This window comes from Zonotrichia albicollis, chromosome 2 (assembly GCF_047830755.1).
Source record: "Zonotrichia albicollis isolate bZonAlb1 chromosome 2, bZonAlb1.hap1, whole genome shotgun sequence".
NCBI lineage: Eukaryota > Metazoa > Chordata > Aves > Passeriformes > Passerellidae > Zonotrichia > Zonotrichia albicollis.
The window spans coordinates 38,714,955-38,740,615 of NC_133820.1; the positions used below are offsets into that span (position 1 = coordinate 38,714,955).

Below are 25,661 nucleotides of genomic sequence, written 5' to 3' on the forward strand. Positions count from 1 at the left end.
GGAAATTTCTAGGAGGCACCCACTGAAATTTGAATGTGACCCTGAATTAATGTCCCTTCCTCTCCTAGAGCATCCTGGAAGCCTTCCCTCCCCAGAGCAGTTGCCAGCCCCTGTGACCCCCACAGCAGCCCCTGAGCTTGGGCTGCAGGAGGGGCAGGTCCTAAATCACCTTTGCTTCTCTGGAAACTGGTAGCTCCTCATTCCAGCCACTGAGAGCTGCCACTTTCAGGAGCAGGCAAAATGGGCTGGCTGCCCTGAGGGAGAAAATGGGCTGAATGAAGAGCCAATGGTTCTGAATGGGGAAGAGGGAGAGAGACTTCTCCTTGGTTCTAGAAGAGTATAGACTGAGCAATCTCCAAGTTATAAGTCTTCTTCAGGTCTCTGTTTCTGCACACCAGGAAGGCTCTCTCCATACCCTGGTCTCTCCCAGCTTTGCCATAAAAAATTGCTCCAGCAGAGAGGAATACTCCAGGACAGGAGGACAGGGCAGAGATTGTGAATATGTTAGCTCACCTTGAGCAGTGATTCATCATTGCCAAAGAAATGAAGTACCTGGCACCTGTCACCTACTCTTGAGACTCCTTTTCTACCAGACAAGATTTAAGAGTAAAAAGTTCACCTCACCTATTTTCTGACAGTGAAAAATTACACATTTGACTACAGTTTAGCGAACTGCAGTTGCAGAGTTTCAGGGGTTTCCAAGATCCTCTTTTACTGAGACACACAGCAGGAGAGAGAACATCACATTTTACCTTACTTTTCCCTTTGGGAGCCTTCATTTCACCTTGCTCACATCTCCTTACAAGCTCCATTCTCTTGTTTTCTTCTCATGGGACAGGTAAAAATAAAGGTGTTGCTTTTTAATTATCTGTAGGCCTATTTCCTGGTTGTTTTTGTTTCCTAAAACCAGACAAGGTGTTGTCACTTTACTCACTTGATGGCCATAGAATGTTTTAAAGCTGATTAGTCTGCCTGACCTTGCCATTCCATTCCATTCCATTCCATTCCATTCCATTCCATTCCATTCCATTCCATTCCATTCCACTCCACAAAAATCATTATTTATTAAGATTCTCTTGAAACGCCACTTAAGTTATTGATCTCCAAATTATATGAAATACAGAAGAAAAATCTTAACACATGTTGTGTTTCTCTTCCTGCCCATACAATTTAAGAGGGAAATAATAGATCTATGCTGATCACTCCAAATCATCTTCATGCTCTTCATGTGTGTGAAAATTTCCAGGATTAGTTGCCTGGAAGCATCCCTTCTGAGGGATGGAGGTCAGGCTGACTGGCCTGCAGCTCTGTGGACTTCCCTCCTTGCCCATAAATGTGAATATTAAGTGGTGGTCGAACACTGGAATAGATTGCACAGAGAGGTTGTGCATTCTCCACCTGTGAAGCCATTCAAAATCCATCTGGATATGGTCCTGGGCCACCTGCTCCAGTTGACTCTCCTTGAGCAGGGGATTGGATGAGATATCTCCAAAGGTCACATCCAGGCTCAGGAAACCTGTGATTTAGCCTAAACAACTCCTTTAGTTAGTTGCAGTATAAATCTTGACTATAAATCTTATGTAACATGAAATATAGATGTACTTCATTAATATTTTAGCAACTGTATTCATTGTCACATAACTATGAAACATGGAAACAGGATGAATTGCTTTTGCATAAAGGTCCTAGGGTGTCTTCCTCCCAAACTTGCCCTAAACCAGGACAATAAACATGGGGCATAAACACAATGAACTAAGCCTGGAAGAATGAGCATTAAAAGCATTGAGTGTTTTCTCAGCTACCTTTCTGGGTTCATGACGTTATCCAGTGCATGTCTTTACCTGGCCTTTACTCCAAAGAGATTCCAGCTGAAAGACACAACAAGACCCAAAAGAAAGAAGTCAAAAAGCAAAGACATCCATACCACTGTATTTGCAACGTGATGTATGTACAACTGGATGGTACCTGCATACCTGCAGATTATTACTTGTGAACTGCTCTCAGAGGCATCTGAAGAGGTGTTCAAAGAGTTCTCCTACTTCAGAGAGGCAGCATGAAAATACCAAGGGACTTGCTTGAAAATTTAGCAGCTAGTGTTCAACATCCTAGTGATGAATGAAAGATGAGGAGGAGAATGGAAAATATTTCCTTTCAATGAGAAGTTGAAGCAGCTTGTATTTGATCCAACAGAAAAAGGGGACTAAAAAAAATTTGAATTCACAGCATATGCATTAAAAGGCATTTTGTTTCCTGCTGATTCAGGTAGTGGGGCCATGGTGTGAACTATTAGTGGATCACAGCCCACCACTGTGTCCCGCAGCAAGGCATTGTCCAGTCCCAAGAGTCAAGCTCTTCCCTCCTGTGGGCAAAAGATGTCAGGGGTGACTGAGGCAGATTCTTTCTGATGGATTTGTGCCCCTCCTGTTGCAACAACCTGTTGCTTTTCACAGTGATGCACCCTGCTTCCAAATTGACCAACTTCTCCTGTCTTCATTAGCTACAATGCATCAGTGATGTACCTATTAATAAATATCCTCATTCACTTCTGTCTCTGTGATCCCAGCTTCCTCAATTTGCATCTGTTCTTTGCTTGTTAACCCTTTACACACTGCTAAATTGGACAGGAGCTCTTTAGAGCAGCTGTCTTTGTTTATCTGATAGTGTATTACTTAGTACCAGGACAATTAACCTCTTTTTTGAACCTTTCATCACAATATAGCAAAATAAACCAACAATGTTTATACTTTTTAAAAAAAAAATCACTGCCTACAGCAATGTGTTAAAAAAGGCTCTTTTTAATAACATGTACTTCCCTGTAGAGTGGATCTTATGAAATATGTCCTTGTCATTTTTCTGGGACTGTTCAGCAGGAGATGCCAGACAGGTTAATTATTATCATTTATTTGTGCAGGAAAGATCATAAAAGTTGTCTGCAGCAGAAAGCACACACTCCTGGTTGCCAAAAAGCAGATGCTGCATGAATAGGAGCTGGAGAAGCCACCTGCTCACGTTGCTGTGATGTTTCTGCCTGCAAGCTAGAACCACCACTCTTAGAAGTCAGCAGAAAATTTAGTCACATTGCTTTGTTCTGTTCTCCCCCACTCTGGTGCTAATTTTGGACAGCCACTGAATTTGCAATCTGACCTTATATTCAGCAAGGGTAGCACAGTCCATCAAACCCATGTAAGCCACAGCAGAACCAGCCTCAGGAAAAGCAGATGGTATCAGACAGAAAGATAGAAGCTCTGACCATAGTTGTAGCCTTCACAGCTACTGGGCATCCTTGTCCTTTAAACAATTTTTAACCCAAAGCCAGCAGTGCATTTCCACTGTGCAAACATTAACTTTCAGGTCAAAGAGAACGTAGATGTGCATGGGTTAATCACCCACTATTTCCATTCATGCTCCTCTTATTCAAAAATATGATTGAATTTTAAGTTGGTTTGCTCATACAGTCCAGATTTCATTTTGAACTAGTCAAGAAAGAGCATATGTTTTTATTTATGAGCTGGTCTTGTGTTCAGCATCTTTTTGAGAGAAGTCCATGGTGGTATGCTGAGAATAAACCTCCCTGTGCAATTTCAGTAGGTATGGAACCAGCATTTCTGTGCACAGCTAAGGCCAAGGGGCACAACAAGCTGTACCTCAGCAATACAATGCCAAAGCAGGAAAAAGAAACCACATTTCTGTATTTAATGGTATTTGCAGCAGGTGTTGGGGAAACAGCTGAACTGCCAAAGTTATATTTCACAGTCTCTTTGCCGCCACAGAGAGCTCTGAACATCTAAACCACCTTCCTTACATGCATGCTGGGGAATTTTCCTCAAAGCTGTGCTAAAGCCTGCCTTTCCCAAAGCAACTAATGCCGCTCTGAAAAACTCTAAACATTGACAAATCCACCTTTTCTTACAGTAACTGTTTCAGACATCATCACTCCCACTGTTAGGGAGCTGCATCTCATTTCAAGATCCATTTAGAGTCAGGACCTGAGTATTGCTGTTCATTGCAGCTTTGCCTGCACAACTGGAAATCCCTTATGCTGCTCACATGGCCACTGTTAGTCACAGAGATGCTTCCTAATTTCTCCTTTGTGTCCTCATGTACCATAAAGAAACTTATTTTCCACACTTACTGATCAGATATCTGAATAAAAACAGTAGCACAAAGTGGATATTAAGTACTAAGAATAATACTTTTGGCTACATGTCACAGGCCGTCACTAGATGGGAGAGCTTTGACATTGTTACTTGAAATTAAAGATTGGAACTGCTTTTATTTTTCTTCCCTTTTTCCACCTGAAAACTATTTTTTTTTTTCGTAAAAATCCCTGTGTGTCAGAGGACCTTAACACAGAGTGCTGAAGCAAAGCACACCCTAAGGAAAGCTTTACCTCTGCACACTTCCTGGTAACTTGCCAGCCAGTGACAGGTTCATCAATAATGATAATGGATTTCTGTCGAAGCAAACTAGTGCACTAAGCCACACACTTGCTCAGCCCTACAAAGGAATCAAAGTAACCAGCATCCTTGTAAGGACAGTGAGACAGAAACATGACTTCTAACAAGAGGAACTGACTAACAAAAGAAAGAGAAGGATTAAGCTCCCTTTGCTGAAAAGCAGAACAGGTTTTCAATCAGTGAAAACTGTCACCTTGTTATCCACTGAGAAATGAGAACCCAGACCCTGACTTCACCACAGCTGACTGATACTGACTGCAGGCTACAACTCAGCAGTTCATCCTTCATTTGTGACAAACGGAGCATATTGCAGCTGCCTCTGCAAATATAATCAATAATGAAAATTTGTATTAAGGTTGCACCCAAAATCCCATTACTGGATAGGTTTCACATGCTTAAAAAGCCAGTGGCATCCTTGCTAAATTTTCCACGCTAAGGACATACTCATATTCATTCTGATGATCCCCCCAGTCATCAAAGTGGTCACAGATGAACCAGAAAGCTCTGCCAAGCCCCTTGGGAACAGGGAAGGCTCGTGGTTTATTTGCTCTACATTTCACCTGCATGGGAGGTCCAACACATCTCACATGTACCTGCACCAGCCACCTTCACTGACACCTCTGGAACACAGCAGCTGGGCACACATTTCTGCCTGGGAAATAACACAGAGACATTGAGCAGCTTGAATCTAAAGGGACTGGGTAACAATGTTCTGATGTGAAATGTGTGGGCACCTAATACAAACCAGGGACAGACAGGACCAGAGATGAAGGAAAACAGAGAAACAGAATTTCAGTGGTACAGCAAAAGAGACAATGCATGGCACAGAGGAACAGAGAGGAAAATGGGAAAAAAGGGGAAAGCGGAGAGCTGAGCAGGAAACACAAAGAGGAATCTTTGGGACTTCTTGTCATACAGAGGGGTCAGACAAATGGGGCAAATGGGGAGACAAAGAGGGATAGAATTTGTGGGAACAGGGAATGAGGTATAGGCAGACAGAGGCAAGACAGACAGAAGGGTGACAGGGCATGGAAGAGGTGTGTGTGTGTGCAGAGAAAAGGAAGGTAAAACACATAAAACAAGTGTGACATAGAAAAGTAAGTTGTCCGGTGTCACATCCCTAAGCTTGCAAGTGAAACATTTTTGGACAGCTGAAACAGGAAAGGTGGAAAAGCAACGTAACTAACTCCAGCTGCTCACATACTCCTGGTTCTGACAAGAAGCTGGAGCTCCCTGCACAAATAAATGTAACATCATCCACATGCACAACTCCATTACTCATCACCTTGTCCTAAGAAGGAAAAAATATACCTAATTGCTCAGATCTAAACAAACAAGATTCTTACTCTGGGCTAGAGGCCTATTTTAGAACACACAGACAGGTGAGCTGCAGCCAGGGGGTTGGCACTAAAGGTGAAGGAGGGAACAGCACCACAGTTTGCTTGTTCTGCTCTGCAGCCCCTTAGGAACCAGAGGGAGCCCAGACCTGGTTCCCTAAGACTGCACCTGACCTTAAGAAAACAATTCCAGCTTTCATTGTCAAAGAATCAGAGACAGACACTGGGGCTGTCACGAGCTGCACAGCTCACACATGTGCTCTTTATTATGAATATTTTGGTACCTTGTTTCTTCTGGTTGTAAACTAACAACCTATTTCACACAAGCACCTAAAAACTTATTGCATTCATGTTTACAACTGCTCCCAGACCTTTCTGGAAATGGCCTAAGGAAAAGCAAAGCATCCATCTTTTTAATAAGTTTGACTGGTGCCCCCAGCTGTCACTTTTGTGGCTGATTAGTGGCAGTAGGCAGGTTTCCATTTATTTCCAAGCAGCTGCCAGAAGAGCTGCAGGCAGAGGTAATCCAGAAACTGCAGAACTCTGCTCCCTGTCAATTTCACACCGGCATTTTACTTTCTTCTATCCCCATTTATTATTAATCTCTATTTATATCTAACTCCAGCTCCTAGTTGGCCTTTGCCAGGGGCTTAACCATTAGAGGTGACTGTGAGGAAAGTGTGGAAAGAAGGAAAAGCCATAAATCAGGCTTTTGCCACTCCATGGAATTCTAACAAAGTGAGAAACCGTGCAAAGCTTGGGCTCTTTAGGAAAGCAAGACCCTGTGCAGAAGATCAGACCAGATCAAGTCTCCTTTATCCTCAGTGCTAACTATGTAAAGCAAACCTCTATTTCACAGAACTCTCCTCCCAGTCATGCTCAGTTTTTACACAGCTTTATATTCCTTCTAAATTTCTATCCATTCTAGTTCAGAGGATGTTCTTACATTCCATGTTTTCTGAATCCACTAAGTCCTCAGGCTCAGTAGGACCATGTCACATTTGTTCCAAATAAGCATTGTATAAAAACATACTTTTTCCATCAGTTTTCAATGAATTGCCTTTTAATTTAATATAAAAAACAAGACACAATCAATTATGAAAAGATAAACAGGAGAACCTGATTTACTTTGCCCTCTCCAAAGTGAACAATTTTAATTTAAGCAGCAGAACTAACACCAGTTGTTTTCTACTAATGATTTTCTTTTTAAGGCTTTAAATCTTTTTTCATATCTTGCCTATTGCTTTTATCCCTTTTGGATAGGGATGAACAGTGTGCTCTAGGTGAAACAACATTCCATTCATTTAATGAAGGCATTCCATTATTTTCCAGACCACTCCTTACCCATCATTGTTTTGCTCACTTCTTTTGGTCACTTTACTGTACATGAGAGGCCCACTCAAAGTCATCTTCCCTTTAGAGGTAAAACGAATGCAAATCATTGCAAAGACTGTCCATAAGTTTTCCAAATGGAGACAAGGATGTCACATGTATGTGCTGTGTATGATGAAGTTTCCCACAGCAGTGAGAGGCATTCAATTTATTGCACAGTTTCCCCAGATGTTCCCATAGATGCAGATGGTCTGCAATCCTAAGCAATACTCTAGGTTCCTGATTAGGTTTTTGAAAAACCTCTCCAAAAGGTTTTCCAAAACCTTTCCAAGTCTTTTCCAACAACAGAAGCTTCAGCAGGCTAGCCAGCTGTAATATCATTTTACTGTGCTTGACAGAAGCATTGCTGCCATTGAGCATCCAGTGGGAACAGGAATGTCTTTAGGAACTCAGAGAAGTTGTCTTCCACTTCTCCAGTGCTCAGTCATAATGAAGGCTCTTCAGTGTTCCTCCTCCAAACCTCTTCCTTTCAGAGAAGCCAGGAATCTAGAGGCAGGGAAGACAAGCTGTCATGTCAGAATCAGCAGGAGCTCCCTCTTGCCCACACTGTTACCAAGCCAACTGCAGCATCTCCCACCTCTGCCATCTCCAGAATCAGGGCCACAGTGCTTCGGCTGGCTGCTCGAGGAGCAGCTCTAATTAAACACTGCACAGCTCCACTATGGCTCATCTGCTCTCTGGGGCTCCTTAACACTTTTGGCAAGGGAAATTGAAAGCCTCAATCCTAACACAGTTAATGACAGATTTCAAAGCAGATTCAAGTGCATACAAGAATTTCTCCTCCATTCATTTTTAAAACTATAAAACAATATAAACCAAGTCCTATCAAAGATCAAAGAGCTGTTGAGGCTTTATGCCTTCAAACTAGGCAGCAGCACTTCAGTGGTAGCTGAAAGTACAGTTTTATCAATGACTGAAAGCTTAAAGAAAATCATTGGGACAGAAATGGCTGCAACAATACAAAGGATTAGCACTCCTGCTTTTGCAGCCCATCTGCAGACACTGCTTACACAGTGACAATGGATGTTTACAAAGAAAATCTACTTGAAACCATCAGAAGCTTCTCTGGCCTTAACAGCATTTCAGACAGATTTTCAATCCAATGCACCTGTGAATCCCCAAAAAAGAGTGGTGTGCTGCTTTCTAATATTGCATATCTGCCCTATTGGCATCATAAAACCATTTGATTACACACCAGAGTAACTTTTACCTTACTCACTACAAACAAGCAGGAACAGCAGACCCTTGTAAATACACCCTCCCAAAACAATTCCACACATTGATAGGAAATACAGTCTATTAAAATGGAGGGAGTCAACCAAGCCCTACAAATCATGCCAGAAGCACAAGGGCATGTATGGATGGTGGGGACAAAAACATAATCTACAATTCGCAGCAGATTGCTCAGGTTACACACTTCACTGGTAAGCAGAGAGCTGAAGAGCTTTTCCAAAATAAAAGTCCCCTAAAAACTCCATAGATTAAATTTACTTGGGGTTTTCAGGCCCAAAACTCACATAGGCAAGGTATTCACTAAGGTACTGGTTTATTCATCTCTGAAAAACAATCATCTCTAAGAACAAAATCAGGCAGATTTGGTACAAAGGTTCACCTCATGAAAACTGCTTCAGGAATTTAAAGAGGAAAATTGCAATCATTATAACTAAAAAGTACCTGAACATCATAGGTAAAAAGTTATCTGCTTTAGCATTTTTTACATCAAAGTCACTAATTAAGAGAAACAATTATTTATTTATCACATATCTGATTGAAGTCATAGCTATGAACAATTTGAAACTTATAATTCTTTTCATCCTGAAGAAGTTTGTAACAGAAATACCTCAAAACACAAATAATTGTAGGAACCTATTGTAGAGAACCCACAAACACATTGGTAAGAGCCACATTAAGGAGATAACTTCAAATGGTAACATTAAGAGGTTGCATTGAAGTCTCCATTTCCAATTTGGATTTTGCCTCTTTAAACATGATTGTTTGCTGTTTGAGATTTGTTTTGAGCTTTTGAGCTGCTGTTAGGGAAGTAGACAGTCATCAGCAGGCTGCAGTCTGTGGCACACAGCCAAAAGGAATGTATAGTTAATCCCTGGATAGCCACTAAATAGGATCAAATGATGGAAATAAAAATCTTACATCATGCATCAAAGACAACCAGCACACAGGCAGGTTTCTGCATTAAGATATTATTCCCATGAAAGAGAAACTTCCTTTCAGTAGAATGTGGGGAGGAGAGGGGAATAAAAAAAGGCATCATGCAGAACTAAAAGAGGCAAAAGCAAATTTATTTTCAAAAGGCGCTACAGCAGCACTCAAAGAGAGGAAACATTTTGTAACCTGTGACTATTTCCCCCCACACTCCAGGGGCTTTCAGCACAGCTACCTCTAACAATGTACAGGTGTGACTGTACTTCAGAGATGCTTTTCATGGTAACCTGCAACACCTTGACGTAAGGTAAATGCAACTTCACTACTCCCTGCATGGCACACTGCACGTGGGGAGGTGGGGGGCACAAAAGCTGTAGTGGCCTGCCCAAACCAGAAGTCATTTTGCTGGTACTTCCCCATCTAGCTGAAAACAGTGAATTCAGTCTTTTAGGAATGAATTACAAGCTGACATCATACTGCCACTTTCCCTGTGGCTCCACTGAGTCTCTGGAAACTACCTGTATTGAACATAAAATCTCATTCCAGCTGTACAGAAAAACCCTTTCATTGACCTTCAGGATAGCATCTATGGCCCTAATCTGCAACCAAAGCTGACAGAACTGAAAGAAATCATATTTGCCTATTTTACCTCACTCTTCCAACTTGCAGTATGTTAGCATGCTTAAGTATTTCACTGCCAATCACTTTACAGACAAATACTTCAGCTGACAAAAGTCAGCCATTCTTCTGTCTAGCCTTAACAGCTGTGCTCCCACAGATACAAGAATGAAATTACCAGCACAGATTGCCACTTAGCTTGCATGAAGTTGTGTTTTCAAGAGGACTATGTCAGCAGTTCACATTACACAGGGAGAAATAAAACAAAAGAGGAGGAAAAGTGACAAACCTGATTGCCATCTCTCAAGACGTATCTCTTCTCTATGACCTGGGAACAAGAGAGAATGAGCTCAGCTTGCACAGCACATGCATAACCTCACCTTGCAACCAACACTTCACACATGAGCACTGAACTCAGGGCTAAGGGACAAGGTCTGACCCCACACCTCTGCCCCAGGCCTACTGCTTTAGAGCACACACAGCAGTGGCCATCCACAGCCATCCTTACACAAGCTCTCTAAGCTGTCTAATCATCCTCAACTTCCACACAGCCCTCCTGGGTAATGGAGTGATGGTTTGTGGGCCTTCTGCTTCAGACTCCCATTCCCTCTGCAGGGATACTGATTCCTACCACTGCACAGTAGCCCCACTATGCTATCTTTGCCCGGAGGATGCTTAAAACAGAGCATTCCCTCTCTCATTTGCACAGTAGTACATTTGCCTAATGGTCTCTTCTTCAGGAAGGGAGAATAATATTCTTAATTAATTTCTTAATTCCTACAGGTTGCTTTTTTTTTTTAACTAGGATCAACAGAGCTAACCAGTCTTGTATCCCCCCACATTACTACCTCAGAATGCTGCAACCCCTCTGGCCTGCCACACAACTTCAAAGGCAGAAGCAGAGTGTCTTTGCACATTTGTGAGTTCTTTTTCACTGCTCTATGCAGATCAGGAACTAAATCTTCAAGCAGATCAGCTACCTCCTGTAGGGTTCCAAAAGCAGATCAATCTTTGGCCCTCCCACACCTAGCTTGAACCAACTCAAGAGAATGGAATGTGAAAGGAGCAGCTTAAACTGTTGCTCATGCTCAAATCCCAGCATTTGATGCACAGGACAATAAAACATCCTTTCACTGACTTACCTTATCAAAAAACCTGCTTAGTTTGACAGCATTGGATGAACCTGCAGCCAGATAACGAGGATTGGTGCAGTCCTAGAACACCCAAAAAGACAACAACAAACCAAGGAAATCAGTGCAAGGAAGCCAAACACAAGAAAATGGAACATACCCTTTCCCTGACACACACCATCAGCAAGGGAAAACAATGGATCTGCTGATTTCTGCTCCACAGTCACTTCAGACAAAAGACCAACTGCAGAATTCTAAGCAACCCCTCATATGCTCCACATATTCCTTCCACCAGCAGCTGTGCAGTCAGGCAGGGATTTGTACAGGCTACACCTGAGATTGGGAGTGTGTGTACAAGCATTGACACAGCACATGTGTCTTTTTACACCCACAGATCTATATAAAGTCATCTTCATGTTTCATTCAAAGACAGTCTATGTCAGAGCTATAAACAAGAAAAAGAAAATTTAACTCCCAGCCAACAATTCAAAGCTTAAGGGACCTTACCTAATACCCCTTACATCTCCTAATAGTGAACAAAGATATCTGTTTCAACAAGCAAGGGGCAGAGCCAACAGAAATGTGAATGACTGGCACTACTGGAAAAATCTCCAAAAGCCAAATTTTTGTTACATCTTTACTTACTAAAAATTGGACTCACTCCTATACAAAAGAAAAAACAACAAAGATGACAAGGATACAAACCAAATTTATCTCTTCAGCATTGAAATCCTCAGCCAAGAATGCTGTTCTGGTCAAAACTTCATTCCTCTTAGTTTCTGGGATCTGATCCAGTTTGGTTCCTATTACCAGCAGTGGGATCTGGTTATCACCAAACTGTTCACGGTCATAGTCACTGCTGAGGGAAACAAAGACAATCCTGAAGGAGGCAATGGCCATGTAAGTGGGCACAAGCACAACATCACCTCCCCTGTGCCTCTCAAAAACCAGCAGTTTATCTATTAATAATCATTTAATCTAAGTTAAAATATGCAATATCTTTACATTAAGGAAGAGCTTCTGCACCTAAGTCACTACAAAGGAATCCAAGCTTCAATCACTCTCCTTAGCTAGAATAATCACTTGTCTGTAATTCTTTACCTAAACCAAGGTTTCTAGCAAATACCAACAGCAACAACTTCAGCAGGAATTGCTGGTGGCTGAACATCCGTCCTTTACAGAAGTTAAACTTCTGAAAATAAAAACAATTGTGAAGAACCTGTCTGTGGAGACACCGGAGAATTTTGCAGTTTATTCAATGCAAATCCTCTTTCCCATTTCCTACATTTCTACAAATTGTTTCGTGTACCAGAACAGACAAATTAACAACTGATATTTTTCCCACAAAAAGCCACTCCTCACTATTGCCTTCCTGCTCACGTGTGAGGTTTAACAATGATTTTAAAACCTCCTTGACTAGATGGATGACAGGAGCAAAGAGGTGCAGGAGGAAATCCTTGACAAGGTGTTGGAGAGCTAATTATGAACATGCTGTTTAAGCAGAGTTTTCTAAGCTCTTTTTGCCATGCTCCTAAAATAATTCCCCCATCACCCAAACCAAAAATGTATGAAGTGAACTTCCTCAGTCTTGGTGCATGGAGGGGAATGCCTCTTTCCCCAATCACATTACTCCATGACATTTCCTCTACAATGGCATCTCTCAGTGCAGACAGAGAAATCTTGTAACTGGGACTGGACCCACTCTCACAGAGGCCACAGACAAATAAAGGATGCATAAACATCTTTTCCCTTTAAGCAAGGTCTCTGCCACCCAGTCTGGGAATCTGCTGCCAGAACTGCCTGATATTGCCTGGCAGTATAAAAGAAAAAGAACAATCAACAGACAGCTTTCTTTGATATTCCCCATTTCTTTCTTTCTTTCTTCCAAGTCCAACCACATGTACTTTCCTGTGGAGACCAAGCACCCTTAGAGAGGAACAAAAACTTGTACAACTGCTTGGAATCACCATGTCTGAGCTCTGCATGTTTGTTTTTCACTCACCCATTTGTCACAAGAACTCCTGTTGGAGCAACATCTCTGTTGAGTGCTTCCACAGACCAGCGATACAAATTCTGGGATGATTTCTTGTTGGTCAAGTCATGCACTAAAATGATCCCTGCAGGGAAAGACAAGACAGAAAGATGCCATTTAAAGATACATATTCTCCTCCTTATCTTACCAAAATGACACCCACAGGTTCCCAGATATCTGAGAAGGAAGGGATTGTAGAAGCAGTTCTGTTACAGTGAATAAGTAAGGCTGAAAATATCAGGGTGCAACAGGTTTTTTAAAGCTGCTTATCAAGAATTGGCTAAGAGCTAGGAGAAAAATCACATGAAAGCAGGAAACAACCAACCATCTCAAGCTTTAATCTGCAAAAGGCTTGCAGGCATTCACTGATTCTGTCTACTTCTCATGACACTGAAATTCTATATTACTGCAGCAGAAAATTCAGCCTTTCTCTGGTAAACATAATTATTTTTTATCCCACTATCTATAAAATTTGAAGGCTTTTTCTTTGTTTTAAAGAAGTTCAGAGAGAACTACTGGTTTCCTGTTTTTTTAAGAATTAATGCTATATATTTGGGGAGGTATCCAAAGGGAAAACAGACACCAACAAAATTTCATAGTCCACTAAATGGCTGGTAAAAGCAAATAAGACTTACTGCACTTAGGATTAAGTTTCTAGCATTTTTCATTACCATGAGCCTTCAAAATCTAAATTCTGAGACAGAGTCAAGCTTCCTAGCTGTGCTATTAACAGACACCCACTTCTGATAACCACAGTTCCTAACTCAATTACCAACTCCTGCTAGCAAATTTCTTCTATTTATTCACACCTTCTGCAATATGTGGAATGTTCCCACTTCCTCCAGACTTCAAGCTACCATCAATTCAAGGACAAAATGGAATGATATCCCTTATCTGCATTAGGATTCATTCTCAAAACACTTCACAGCCTACAGGTAGAAAAAACTCACTAATTTAGTCTTTCACCATAACTTCCAGAGGTGCCACCAACTGCTAGGAACAAACCACATTTCCACAAACATTTTCCACTGCCCCACATGACTGTGCACAGGCTCTCCCACGAGAGTTCCCAGCATATCACAGCTGTAGCCCTATTTCAAGGCATTTATCTCAGTAACACTATAAAAAGGCAACTCTGCTGCTTGCCCACCCCCAGTGTAGAGAGAAAATGCCTGATACAACAAAACTTAGCCTACAGCAAGAGATCCAGAGGCACTGCTGCACAGCCTGTGGGAAACACTCCCCACCTCTACACTCTCTCCCTCAGTTATGCCTTTGATTTCCTTATGTGCTTCACCTAAAACCTGCACAGTTAGCTGCACCAGCAGGAAAAGGCTGCCAACATTCAAAAAGAGCAGGCAGGATCAATGACTACTCCCAGAAATGCTCCTCCCACAACAAGGTGTGCAAGGCCAAGCCTCACTGCCCAGTCACTGTCCTCAGCTATCACAGTCCCCACACCACCACAGGTGGAAGATGTGTGGATAATCCCAAACCAAAGTGTACCAGCCTGGTCAGCAGCCAGCTCAGCTGCTGCCACAACCAAACACTGACTGGCTTTCAGACCACTGCAGGCCCAGAAAGCACAAGCAGTCAGGCAGAAGGAATGCATTCATCTCCTCTTCTTAAATCAGGTCAAGCAGAGGCAATTTGTGAGACAAGCTCTAATGGAGAAATTAATCTAATGAAAGAAAAAAGACCCAAGGTTAACTACCAAAGTCAACACTCTTCATATGCAAGCTGTCTAATTAGTATCTGTTGGGCAGTGGAGATAAATAACTCTATTTTAATGTCATCAATTATAACTCAGATGCACAAGTCCAAGACTTCATTTCCTAATGGGCTGTTCTAAGGTATTTCCAAGTCTGACCCACACTCCTTGGCACACTGTAGATTTGGTATCAAAATGAAATCAATTTTTTTTCATATACCAAAGAGGCTTGCTTTGAGGGCACAACTCAATTCTCATGCACAGAAATCTGGTTAACAGTATAAGCAAGAGGTACCTAACACAGTTTTCCCCCTGAGAAAAGAGGAAGAAATAAGTAGTTAGTCACAGGCCAAAAATGTTTATTGTGTGGCTTAACATGTTACTGAAAAGTCTTCAAATGAGAGGGAATAAGCAAAGAGAATCAAACAGAACACTTGAGCCAGATTTTCAGAAGCAGTTCTTACTCTGATACACCTCTAGTTTTAGTGAACTATCCTGGGATGACAAAAAGTAACAATTCAAATACTGCACTGTTATGTTCATAATCTCTTATTTACTCTGGTTAGAGACACAGATGAACTACTTGGCCTTTAAGACAATATCTCAACAGAAGGCACAAAATACTACTTCCTACATATGCAGCAAGTTGCAAGATTCAACTCTTAAAAATAAGTTGGTAAGCTAAATGAGCAGAGGCAAGATGGTTATCAGCATATGGCAATTTTATGGGACACAGTTCAAATTTGCCAGGGTAGGATGTAACTATCAAAGTTCATAAAAACTGAAAGAATCATTTTTCTGCTGTAAGTTTTACAACTGAACTGACAAGAAAATATAAACAACAACTAAAAAAAAAACCTTAAAAAATATAAATCATATATCTGCAGTATATCAGACCCAGAAAGGTGAAGGTCTGATATACCTTCACTGCAACTTCAAAGCCTCCCTGTTGTGCCAGCAGCATCAGACTGAAGGGAAAGGCTGATAGAGCTCATCTATACAGGTTTGCCTGAAAAAAAATCTGCCGTTCACTACTGAATCCATAAAATTCTGCCTACAAATAATATCATTTTTCCTGTATAAATCAGAAAGGAGAACAATGTAGTCCTCAGGCAGGCTGCCTGGAACTCTGCCCCAGAAGCAAGGGACAGCTCCTTACAGAAACAGTATTAAAACCACATTTACACCAAGCAGACTTACCGTTCAGCAAATTATAGAACACAGCTCGTGTGCTTTTCACACTGGTGGCACTGCCCACAGAACCTCCAACATCCCACAGCTCAATGTAATAGGTCTTCTCTTCTGGGGTTCCTTCTTTGTAGTCATGGATCTGTTGAAAAATTCACATCACACATAACCACAGCACCCGGCCACAAGAGTTAATCCACATGGCACAGCTGGAAGGATTATTGTGCTTGGATAGAAATTTGGAAATTCTCATGCTGACACTATTTCAAACCTCTCAAGTGGAAGAGAGATGGAATGAGTCAAGCAGCAGCCACTGGATGCCACAGAGATGGAGGTCACCATCTCATGTGAGAGGGAGCCTGGTGAGTGAACAGGGAGCATCCTGAGCATCTCAGTGTTAACAAACCCAACATCTCATGATGTGCTCAGACACAGTGTTTTGCTAAAGCAAATGGAAAAATTAAAGTCTTGACTTCTTACAGTTGTTAAAAGCCACATGGCAGCACTGCAAGAACATTAACACAGGTGACAGACCTGGATTCCAACTAACCACATCTTTTTCCTTCCAAACTCTGACATCTCAACTGAATTAATCAACAGCTTCTGCCCCCAGATCTGCTGAGTAGTTTTGCCCACAATCTAACAAGACTGCCATGTTCCTCTCCTCAGATTTTGGAAATACATTTCTAACCTAGGGCAAAGCATTTCAAGGAGAATGCAGCAAAGAGTGATGAAGGAAAAAATATTTATCAATGTCCCATGAGGGCTGGAGGCTGGGCATCCTCATTCCTCCCAGAGCAGGTCCTGCAGCAAGCAGCCAGGAGGAGCAGCAACCCCATGGTCACAACTGTCTCCAAATAGCAGGTTAGAAATTCACCACTACTTTATTTGGCAGTGAGATGCAGCAGCAGCACTTCACAAATGTGTACATCAGTCACCAAAACTTACAACTGTTTATATATTTTGGCAAACAAAGGAATTAGCGCTCACTGGCTCACTGAGTGACCCAGTTGTCTTCATTAATTAGTATTCAATCTTCTACTGGTTATTGATTTCTCACTTCTCATGCTATGTAGCCCACTTTTTCAGCCTCTTTTATCTTTTTCCCAGGTCTTATTAATTGTCTTTGTTAGTTTCTTCTTCAACTCTGCTTTCTCTAACATGTCTTTGTGGTTTATGAATTCTGCATTCCAGGTCTCAGGAATAAATTTCTCCTGTTAATTTCTTTACTCAGGTCTAAGAGCACTGAAGCATGCCAGGCCCTGAATTTTAATTTGTTTTTCGAACACATGAGCATCACCCTGAGCTTTCCTGTGTTCCCACAAGCTAAATGAGTGAACAGTTTTCCCCCACTGTGTTTGGCTGACAATTTGGCCGTTCCTTGCCTGTTTCTCAAGGAACCAGCCACCCTGTGACACACCAATGGCCACTGCAGTAGGGAGCAGAGCTACGAGTGACAAATGTCTTGTCTGACAGTGACAACCCTGGAAGGTCAAAACTTGCTTACACAAGTGCTTGGCTCACGTTTGACGCTACGTGCATTAGATGAAGCCCTCAGCAAAAGGCATGACCAAAGTACAGCTCTGTCTGGGGCGGTAAGTCATTGAAATAAAATGTCCAGGCCCTTCCCTTACACAGCTCAGGGCCACCAAGAGGCCTGCATGTCACCTACTCGCACATCCACGGAGCAGCCCACAGTCCAGGACGGGTTTCCCAGCACCTGGTTATGGCACAAGAGGTGGACGAGGGACGATTTCCCGACACCTGCAAGCGCACAGAGAGAGAACAGCTCCTGGGGACGGTGCCAGGCTTACAGGTGGCGAGGCCGGGAGCAGCACGGAGCGAGCGCGGGCGCTCCCGGCCCCTCAGCGGTAACGGGGAGGGAGGCGAGGAGCAGATCGCCAGGAGCGGCCCCAGGACGCACGGCCTGGGGACACCACGGACTCACCGGAGTCGCCCAGCACCAGCACCTTGACCCTGTCCAGAGCCGCCATCTTTACCCTGCTTAGCAACAACGCCCGGCCACCGGCGCGCCCGCCAATCGCGGCGCGCGTTCTTGCTGCTTCTCTCAACCCATTGGCTGCCTGCTCGGGCGGCCAGCGCGTTCTCACTCTTGATTGGCTTAGCCCCGGCGGGGGCGGGAAGGCGCCGTTCCGTACGGGCAGGCGATTGGCTCGTTTCCGTGTCGCTCGGCGGGGGGGGCGGCGCGGCGCAGGCGCGGGCGGTGCCGGCAGAGGCGCGCGGCGGTGACGCGGTGGCGGAGCCGCTGGAAGCGCCGCCCGGAGCCGGGAGAGCTGGAAGCGGCGCCAGGTCAGTGCCGGCCCCGGGAGCGCGGGGTGCCTGCGGCCCGCGGGGCCCCCGCTCCCCGCACCTTGTGCCCGTCTGGGCCCCTTCCTCGCCTTGGCTCCTTCCCACCGTTTGCCGTTCCTCCTGCGGTGTTTGTTGAGGCTTCTTTGTTTTATGTGATTTTTTTTTTTTTTAAAGAGGTCCTCCTGACCTCCTCTTGCCCTAGGGAGTCGTACACAGTTCGATGTTTAAATGTCAGCACATGAAATGGGTAGGGAGCGGGAAGCTGTGCAGGGGCTCTCCCGCTGGCTGCGTTGAAGCTCATGTGCCGTGTGTGCTTCTGAGGGCACGCAGGGCTGTGGGCTTCTGCCAGAGCCGGCTCAGCCCTGCTTGGCTCATTCCTTGGACCCAGCTGTGGAACCATTCCGTGTTCCAGGTCAGCAAGGTGACGTTTGCTCGGTGGTTTTTTTTAATATATTTTTTCTCTTTTGTTACATTATTACATGATTATTATTATTATTTCATTCTCTCTGGCCTCAGGAGCGGGCTGGTTCCCGAGAACAGCAACACAGTGGCACCGAGCTGCTGTTAAATGGGTCCGGCCATAGGCCTGTGCCATTCCAGCCGGCTCACAATGAACAAGGAGGATCAGCATTCTGGAAAGGATGTTCAGCTAAGGTGCATTTTCTTGAAGTCTAGGTAGCTTAATGTTTTTGTCCACAAAAGTTGGAGTTTTTTCTTTCATCTTTTCCAGTGCAGTGGCATCCTCTCTTACGTGCTGGTTCTGTTGCTCGTCAGAGTTCACCGCCAGCTCGCTGCACTGTTGAAAAACATAGCAAAAAGGGGAAAAGAAATTATTTTTCTACCTTTAAATGATCAGTTTGGTGCACGGGCTGGTGTTGTGAGGGCAGAGCCATGTGCCTGCGAAGGAGCACATGCTTTCAGGCAGGAGTGAGGCTTGATGGGAATTGCATTCCTGCCTTCCACTTCCTGTGCCATACAGCTCATTTGCTCACAGGATGCTTTAGGGGATTCTTCTGAACAAGAGACTGAGTTAATTAAAGCTAATCTGGTGTCTTGTTACTTAGTTTCTTTGTTTCTTTATTGCTTGTATCTACGGTATGTACCCAATTATTTGCACTCTCATGCACTAAAACTATACTGGACCCAATACTTCCATAACTTTTCATTGTCTTTCTGGAATTTCCAAAAGGCAATATTGCTCACATCATCTATCATGATGAAAAGTGTGGTGTTCCAGGTCCCACTGAATCCATAATGTGAAAATCAATTATTGCATTTTTTCCTGTTAGAAATGTAGAAAGGAATGCTGGGGTTAAATTCACTGTGCTTTGGTGTTATCATGACTTCCTGGGCTTGATATGTGAGAGAAATTATCTTACTTTCTTCCCTTTAAAGAGGCCCCCAAAACCTTACAACTTCACTGTGTGATGGCTGATGCTTACACATCTCCAAAATAACACATATTCTCCTGGTAGGTTCAAATCAGTCTAAATTGTAGGAGGTTCTGGTATCCATAATTAAAATTTTCTAACAGCATCACATTACAGTTGGGTTAATTTGCCACCATGTGGGGAAAACTCCCCACTCATCTCCATCCTTAGCCATGCATTCTTTTCTCTGTTTTGTTTTGGCTCTAGTCTGGTAACTTAAATGATTCAATTCTTGAACTTTTCCCCTTTGACCTCTCTGAAATGCCCTACTTTTTTATTTTGGCAAGTTAGTTTTTCACTTTTTGTCAATCGATTCTTGTTGCTATATGAGTAGTGGACTGCCAGAATTAAGACAGAAGGGTGTGGGGCTTGTGGCAAAAGGCAAGGAAGGAAAAGAAAGACTTCCCTGGGGGAGGGAGGTGTAATTTGACGTCAGCTGCAACAGGAAATTTCATCCATTTGTGTGCATGCACACAGGTGGTCCTGTAATTTCCTGACACCTTGCTATTGTTTATGCTGGATTAAGATTACAAAAGTGATTGAGAATTACATCCTGAGCCTGAATTGTTCAGTTTCTGCCAGGTGTGGTCAAACCTCGTGGCCTTATTACAGCTCTGTGTGTTTTTACTTGTGGAATGAGAGGAAAGCACCCTCATTTCAGCCAGCCCCCTCAGCCTTTCTGTGTGCAGCTGCAGCACAGCTTCTCATCCTGAGTGAAGAAAACCCTTTGATACCTGTGGCCTCCTGGTTTCAGTTTATGGAAAGCCAACAAGAAGGGATTTCAGTGAAAGCAGATTGTTCTTTTCAGCCCTTATACTTCATGGCAGGTCTCACAATGAAAATACACTTATTTCTCATCAAGGTGTAGTGTAGGAGAAAAGCTGAGCAGCAGTGTTCATGAACTCTCCAGGGAATGAAACTCAGTAAGCTCTTGATAAAATGTCAGAAGATTTTATTTTGCAACTGATGTGGGATAAAGGCAGTTCTGGGCTCACTACAGAGAAAAGCAAGTGAAAACAGGACTTGAAAGTGGAAGATTCTGTGCCCTTTTCTGGAAAGGATGAATAGTATCTGAGGTTACATTGTACAGACAGTGAAAATATTGATAACATGTTTTCCCACTGTAGTTCTGAAATTTATGTCTTCCCTTCCTGTTCTCAGGAAGATTCAGCATTGCTTCTCTTAGCTTAACTTCATCATCTTCTGAAAAGCAGAATTTTAAAGCTGCCTAGAGTGAGAGGCTACAAAACTGGGATCTGGTGTTTGCAAGTGACAGCTGGAGCAGGATATGGCATGCTCTGGCTCCAGGAAGGCTGCTGTACCTGCCACATCCACAGCAGAGGGGATTCTCTTACTATATCCTGATTTTGATTTTACCTGAAGAAACTCAGGTCACCACTCACCATGTCAGTGGTGTAAGTAAATAATGCTTTCTCCTCTTTCTTAAAAATCTTGTGTCAGAAGCTTGAAGAAGCATTTTGTGGTTTCAATGATTTAGTGAGAAAGAGCACTAATTAAATAAATGTGGGGGAAAATAGGAAGGACCTGTGCAAGAGTTAACAGTGTGTCTGATAGCCTACAGCCAAACCTGCAACTCCAAGTTTTCCTCCAAAAGAGATCTGGGGTGTTTCAAAAGCTTTGTACATCCTTGTGAGTCTGAAGAGCAGTCTGCTTCCTTTTTAAGATTCTGCTTCTAAAGATCCTCTGTCAAATATATTAATGGTGAGACCATTGAATTTTCTGGATAAAACTAATGTAAGTCTCAAAAGTTGCATGTTGAAACAGGAAGATCTACATTTGCAGTATTAGATAAGAATTCATATTAATTCACTGGCTGATGTGGGTTTTCATATTTTCTAGTACTATTTTCATCTACATTGTGGCTTCTAGGTTACCACCCTTCTAGCACTCTTTGTCTCAGTTTGAGTCAGGAAAAGCAGGAAGAAAAACAGATCTAACTTCATTAGCACAATTCCTGTTAAGAGTTCATTGGAATTGAAAACTCTTGAAATTGTTGTATGTGAAAAAGAAGAGTTCAGTTGTTTTGATGTTGCATCAGGAAGGACCTGGAAGTGGAGGTGTTTTCTCAATTCAGTTTTTGGCTTCTGTGTGGTCTCTGATCCCATCATACCAAAGGGTTTTTTTCACTTGTTCTCCCCCTGACACCCTTTCTGGCATCTCTGGTTATGCTGAAGGCCTCATACATTTTACTAAACCTTAGGTACAATCTTGCAGAAGGTATCCTTATTTTCTTCACCCAGCAGATCTGATTGTGTTGTGTAACTGTAAGTCTCTTTTTCCAGTGTTGCCTTTTATAGACACATCAATTTCAATTACAGCAATTTAAAAAACCCAACAGATGTGTGTTTAGGTTTGCTGTCCTACTGTGTTAACACAGACAGGTCTGCTTTCCTCCTGCACCCATAATACTGAATTGTATGAATGTGATTACCCAGAACAATTCCCCAACCAACTGTCTCTTTTAATAAAGTCCATGTTTAAATTTGGAAATTCTTCTTTTGGCTGTTTCTGAATATGATGCTGTCCAGTGTGCCTTATCATTGCTGCTGGAGGTGCTTACTGGCATAGCTGAGTATCCTGGCCTTTGTATTGTTTTTGCCTGAAAATGTTCCTTGATGTTCATAAATTATTCACGTCAGTTCAGACATTATTATGAAACAGATGCATGCCCATTAAAACCTTGTTAAAGGTGTTACCATATTTCTTTGCACAGGTAATTAATTCAGGTTTGACTTACTGCTTCAGCAGAAGGTGAAATCACTGCTAAAGGATGCAATGGTAAAGTCCCCTGGGTTTGAATTTTGTGAGCTGAATCAGTGTCCTTTTGGCCTGGTGAAAGATGGTATGAATTTGCAATTTAGGGATTAAAAGCCTTGGGTTCTTCATGGGCCAGGCATCACTTGGCCTGGTGAGATCTGGCAGTGGAATGCACTTGCTTTTGGCTTTTTTTCCCTCAGAAATGGCACTAATCAATTTTTTGTTTCACCCAAAGACTGTTTTCTGCAGGATTTAGAACTTAAAGTGTGTTAATCCACTTTTGAAGTGGAGGATAACAGGGAAGAATAGTTTCTGGTGTTTTCAGAATGCCTGTATTTCCATATATCCCCACCTGGAAGGAAACAGTATCACAGTCAAGATGCCCTCTGTTACCTGAGAACACAGAACATTTGGACATCACTCAAAATCTCCAGCACAATAGAAGAAACTGTGTTAAAACTCCTACTGCCACTAGATGAAAAAGAATATTTTCTAGTGATTGACACTAAGAAATATTATTAAATCTGTGAATGTTGCTGGAAACTCTTAGAGTTGGTTTTATTTATTGGCCCCCTGTAGGTCTCTGTTTAAGCTGTTTGAGTGCATTATTCAGGAAATTGTACTTCAAACCTGTGTTGGAAGTATCCGTGGAAATCTGCAACTGTCTTATCAATGCAGAGAAAGTGCTTTCCATCAGCTCTCAGATGAGGTGTCCAGAGTGAGATGTGCTTATTTAAAAGCACTTTTCTCCTTTTTTTTATTTCAACTGATATCTGAAGGTCACTGTGCCCCTGCAAGTTGCATCACCAAGTTTTCTGTAAGGAAGTTGTAGGGAAAGTGGATTGTTGAGGAGAGAAAGTTGTCTGCTCTTCAGATCAGCATTTAACAATCTTTTGACTTTTTAACCCTCTGGGGTGCCAGGTTTTATTTAAAATTGATCTTTACATTTATTCTTTCCTGTGCTTTAACTCTGAGTAAGATTTAATCAATTAGAATAAATCGAGGCTTCCCTCCAGCTTCTGCATTGGCATTGTTTCGTAGTGTCAGTATGTTGCTGACAGATACAGTCAAAACCAAGATTTATCTTTAGGTGACTGAAAGACTGAAAAAATACCAACAGAATGATGTTAATCTTCACAGACAATCTCCTCTGACTGTATTTAGATTTGGTCTGACTTAGAGATTCCCAAATAGTGCATGACCAGCTCTTGGTGGGGCATCATTTATTGCTAACACTTTTACCTTCAATGCAAAGCTCTCTAAAGCTCTCCTTTGTGTGAGATGAATCACTGTGTCTCTGGCATGCCAGAGAAACCTGGCTGACTCTGGAAGTACTTGTTTCATGGGTAGTTTGTGGTGTGATAGATGTGTTTTAATTGAATTTCCTTAAGGGGAAGCTGTAGCTGGACATCCAGGCATTGTTTGCTGGGAGCTATTCTCAGCCTGCACACCAGCAGTCAACAAATGACATTCAGTAATTTCAATCTGAGCACTGCAAATACCATTTGGCTCTAAGTTAGAGGGAAAGAAAAGCTCAAGCAGGGAAGTGTTCTAAAAGAAAACCACGAAGGTGCTGTTTTTCTTACCCAATAGGCAGAAAAGACAGGATGATCTTGAGTTAGTTACTGTGAAGCTTCACATTCCACAGCCTTTGCAGTGGTACTGGCCACAACCCTTGAGAGGAACATCCCTCCTCAGTGGCAGCAGAGGGTAGGGGTGAAAAAGGAGTAAAGCTTCAGTGGCTAATGCTACACTTTTTTGAGAGGATGCTGTTTGTCATAAGAAAAAAAGAAATCCAAGCAGACTACTGTGATAAATGATCACAGATCTTTGAGAAGTCTGAGCTGATGGAGTGAGTCAGCAGCTGCTTGGTTGCAGAGTTGGTGATCTCAGAGGGATGTCTTAGTGTGGGGAGTGGACACAAGTTGTGTGATGGTGTGTGTGAAGAGGCCTATCAGTGCTTTTATGATAGTGATGAAAAAAAATAGGATACTCATCCAGATCCTTTTTTCTGCTGTCACTTTTTCCTTTATTTGATAGGCTTGATACTGGACAGATGCATACACAGTGTGTGAAACATCTAATGGAAGTGAAAATTAGGATTGGAAGAGTTTTACAATTTAATATATTAGTTCACGGACAAAAATTGCATAGCAATGATTAAAAAACCAGAGATTAGGGTAAGAGGGGTTTTCTTCAGTGGAGGGAACCTTTTGTGTAAGAAATGGTTGCTCATGTCCTAAGCTAGCATAGAAAGCTCCTACAGAAAAAGATAATTGAGAGTCTCATTTGATGTTAGCTGGAAGTGTAACCTTCTGAATGGCTATTTCAAAAGCATCTCTAATACTTTCTTCTTCCCTTCAATCACTGGTGTTTGTGAGCTAAATCTGGCAGGGGTGACAATGTGAGGAATTCCTTGCATATGATTTTATGTATGTTGCCATGTATGTCATAGGCATGACCATTTCTGCCATGTGATGTTATTGTGAAGAAAAGCAAAGTGAAAATAGAGTACTTAGAAATTATTGTCTTGTCACAGGCAGCCTGGTAAGTGGTGGTAAGTAACTCAAAGGATATTTCATGGAATACTTTCTTCTTTATTAAACTTCATCACTTCATGTTTGCTATGTCTTGACTTTTGCTTCATTTATTATGCTATGTTATTCATGGGCTTTTAAGGCCTGAATGTGGGACTTTAAATGAAGGTTCAGTCCTCTGTAAGGACCTCTTTGCTCATATAAGAACAAGGCTGAAGCAGTTTGTGGTGTAGCAGTTGGGAGTGCTAATGCTGCAGTGTCCTGGTTTGAAAAGGAAGTGAGCTTTTTGGGAGTGTGGTGGTCAAACCAGTAGGTGCTCAGATTTGAATATTGGCACCTGGTGTGGCCACTGAGGACATGGATATGCCTCTGAGAACCCAGGGGGTTAAAAGCAGAGAACTCCCAGGGGGAAGCTCTCTGGGTTCTGGTGGATATGCAGGTAGCTGACTGAGGAGTGTTCATGAGCAAGGACCTGTTCTCATGGTGCAGCTGGGAGCTTTTGCTTGAGTGCTGCCAGCCTGTACTGCAAGCTGTGCTCATGGTGCATCTCTGCCCAGGGGTGGCTGAGGGGTTAAACC

General features: G+C 42.6%; 2 protein-coding genes across 3 annotated transcripts in view; one reads left to right on the forward strand and one right to left on the reverse strand.

Annotated features, from left to right (window-relative positions):
* Positions 1 to 6,835: 6,835 nt before the first annotated feature.
* On the reverse strand, positions 6,836 to 18,122 carry RABL3 (RAB, member of RAS oncogene family like 3). Of its 2 annotated transcripts, none has more exons than XM_005486101.3 (8): positions 17,977 to 18,122; positions 17,701 to 17,792; positions 16,041 to 16,170; positions 13,100 to 13,214; positions 11,803 to 11,953; positions 11,110 to 11,181; positions 10,257 to 10,295; positions 6,836 to 7,672 (listed from the first exon to the last, which is right to left on the reverse strand). In XM_005486101.3, the coding sequence occupies exons 1-8, from the start codon at positions 18,020 to 18,022 to the stop codon at positions 7,607 to 7,609; spliced, it is 711 nt and encodes a 236-aa protein (XP_005486158.1). In that variant the 5' UTR covers positions 18,023 to 18,122; the 3' UTR covers positions 6,836 to 7,606. The 2 variants fall into 2 exon arrangements, with proteins under 2 accessions (XP_005486158.1, XP_005486157.1); XM_005486100.4 differs by having other exon boundaries at positions 11,803 to 11,956.
* A 90-nt stretch (positions 18,123 to 18,212) lies between these two features.
* The window catches only part of GTF2E1 (general transcription factor IIE subunit 1), a 49,764-nt gene continuing 42,315 nt past the window's right edge, over positions 18,213 to 25,661 (forward strand). Inside the window, exon 1 of the mRNA XM_005486099.2 lies at positions 18,213 to 18,338. The gene's annotated coding sequence lies outside the window, so the exon portion shown is untranslated. The remainder of the gene's footprint in view (positions 18,339 to 25,661) is intronic.

Excerpts from the sequence above, each read along its gene's own strand:
- RABL3 (XM_005486100.4), bottom strand. The coding sequence starts at position 18,022 with ATGGCGGCTCTGGACAGGGTCAAGGTGCTGGTGCTGGGCGACTCCG. Across the intron at positions 11,182-11,802 it reads ATGCTGAAGAGATAAATTTG|GACTGCACCAATCCTCGTTA; the intron begins GTTTGTATCCTT and ends TGGGTGTTCTAG. Across the intron at positions 10,296-11,109 it reads TAAGCAGGTTTTTTGATAAG|GTCATAGAGAAGAGATACGT; the intron begins GTAAGTCAGTGA and ends TCTTGTTCCCAG.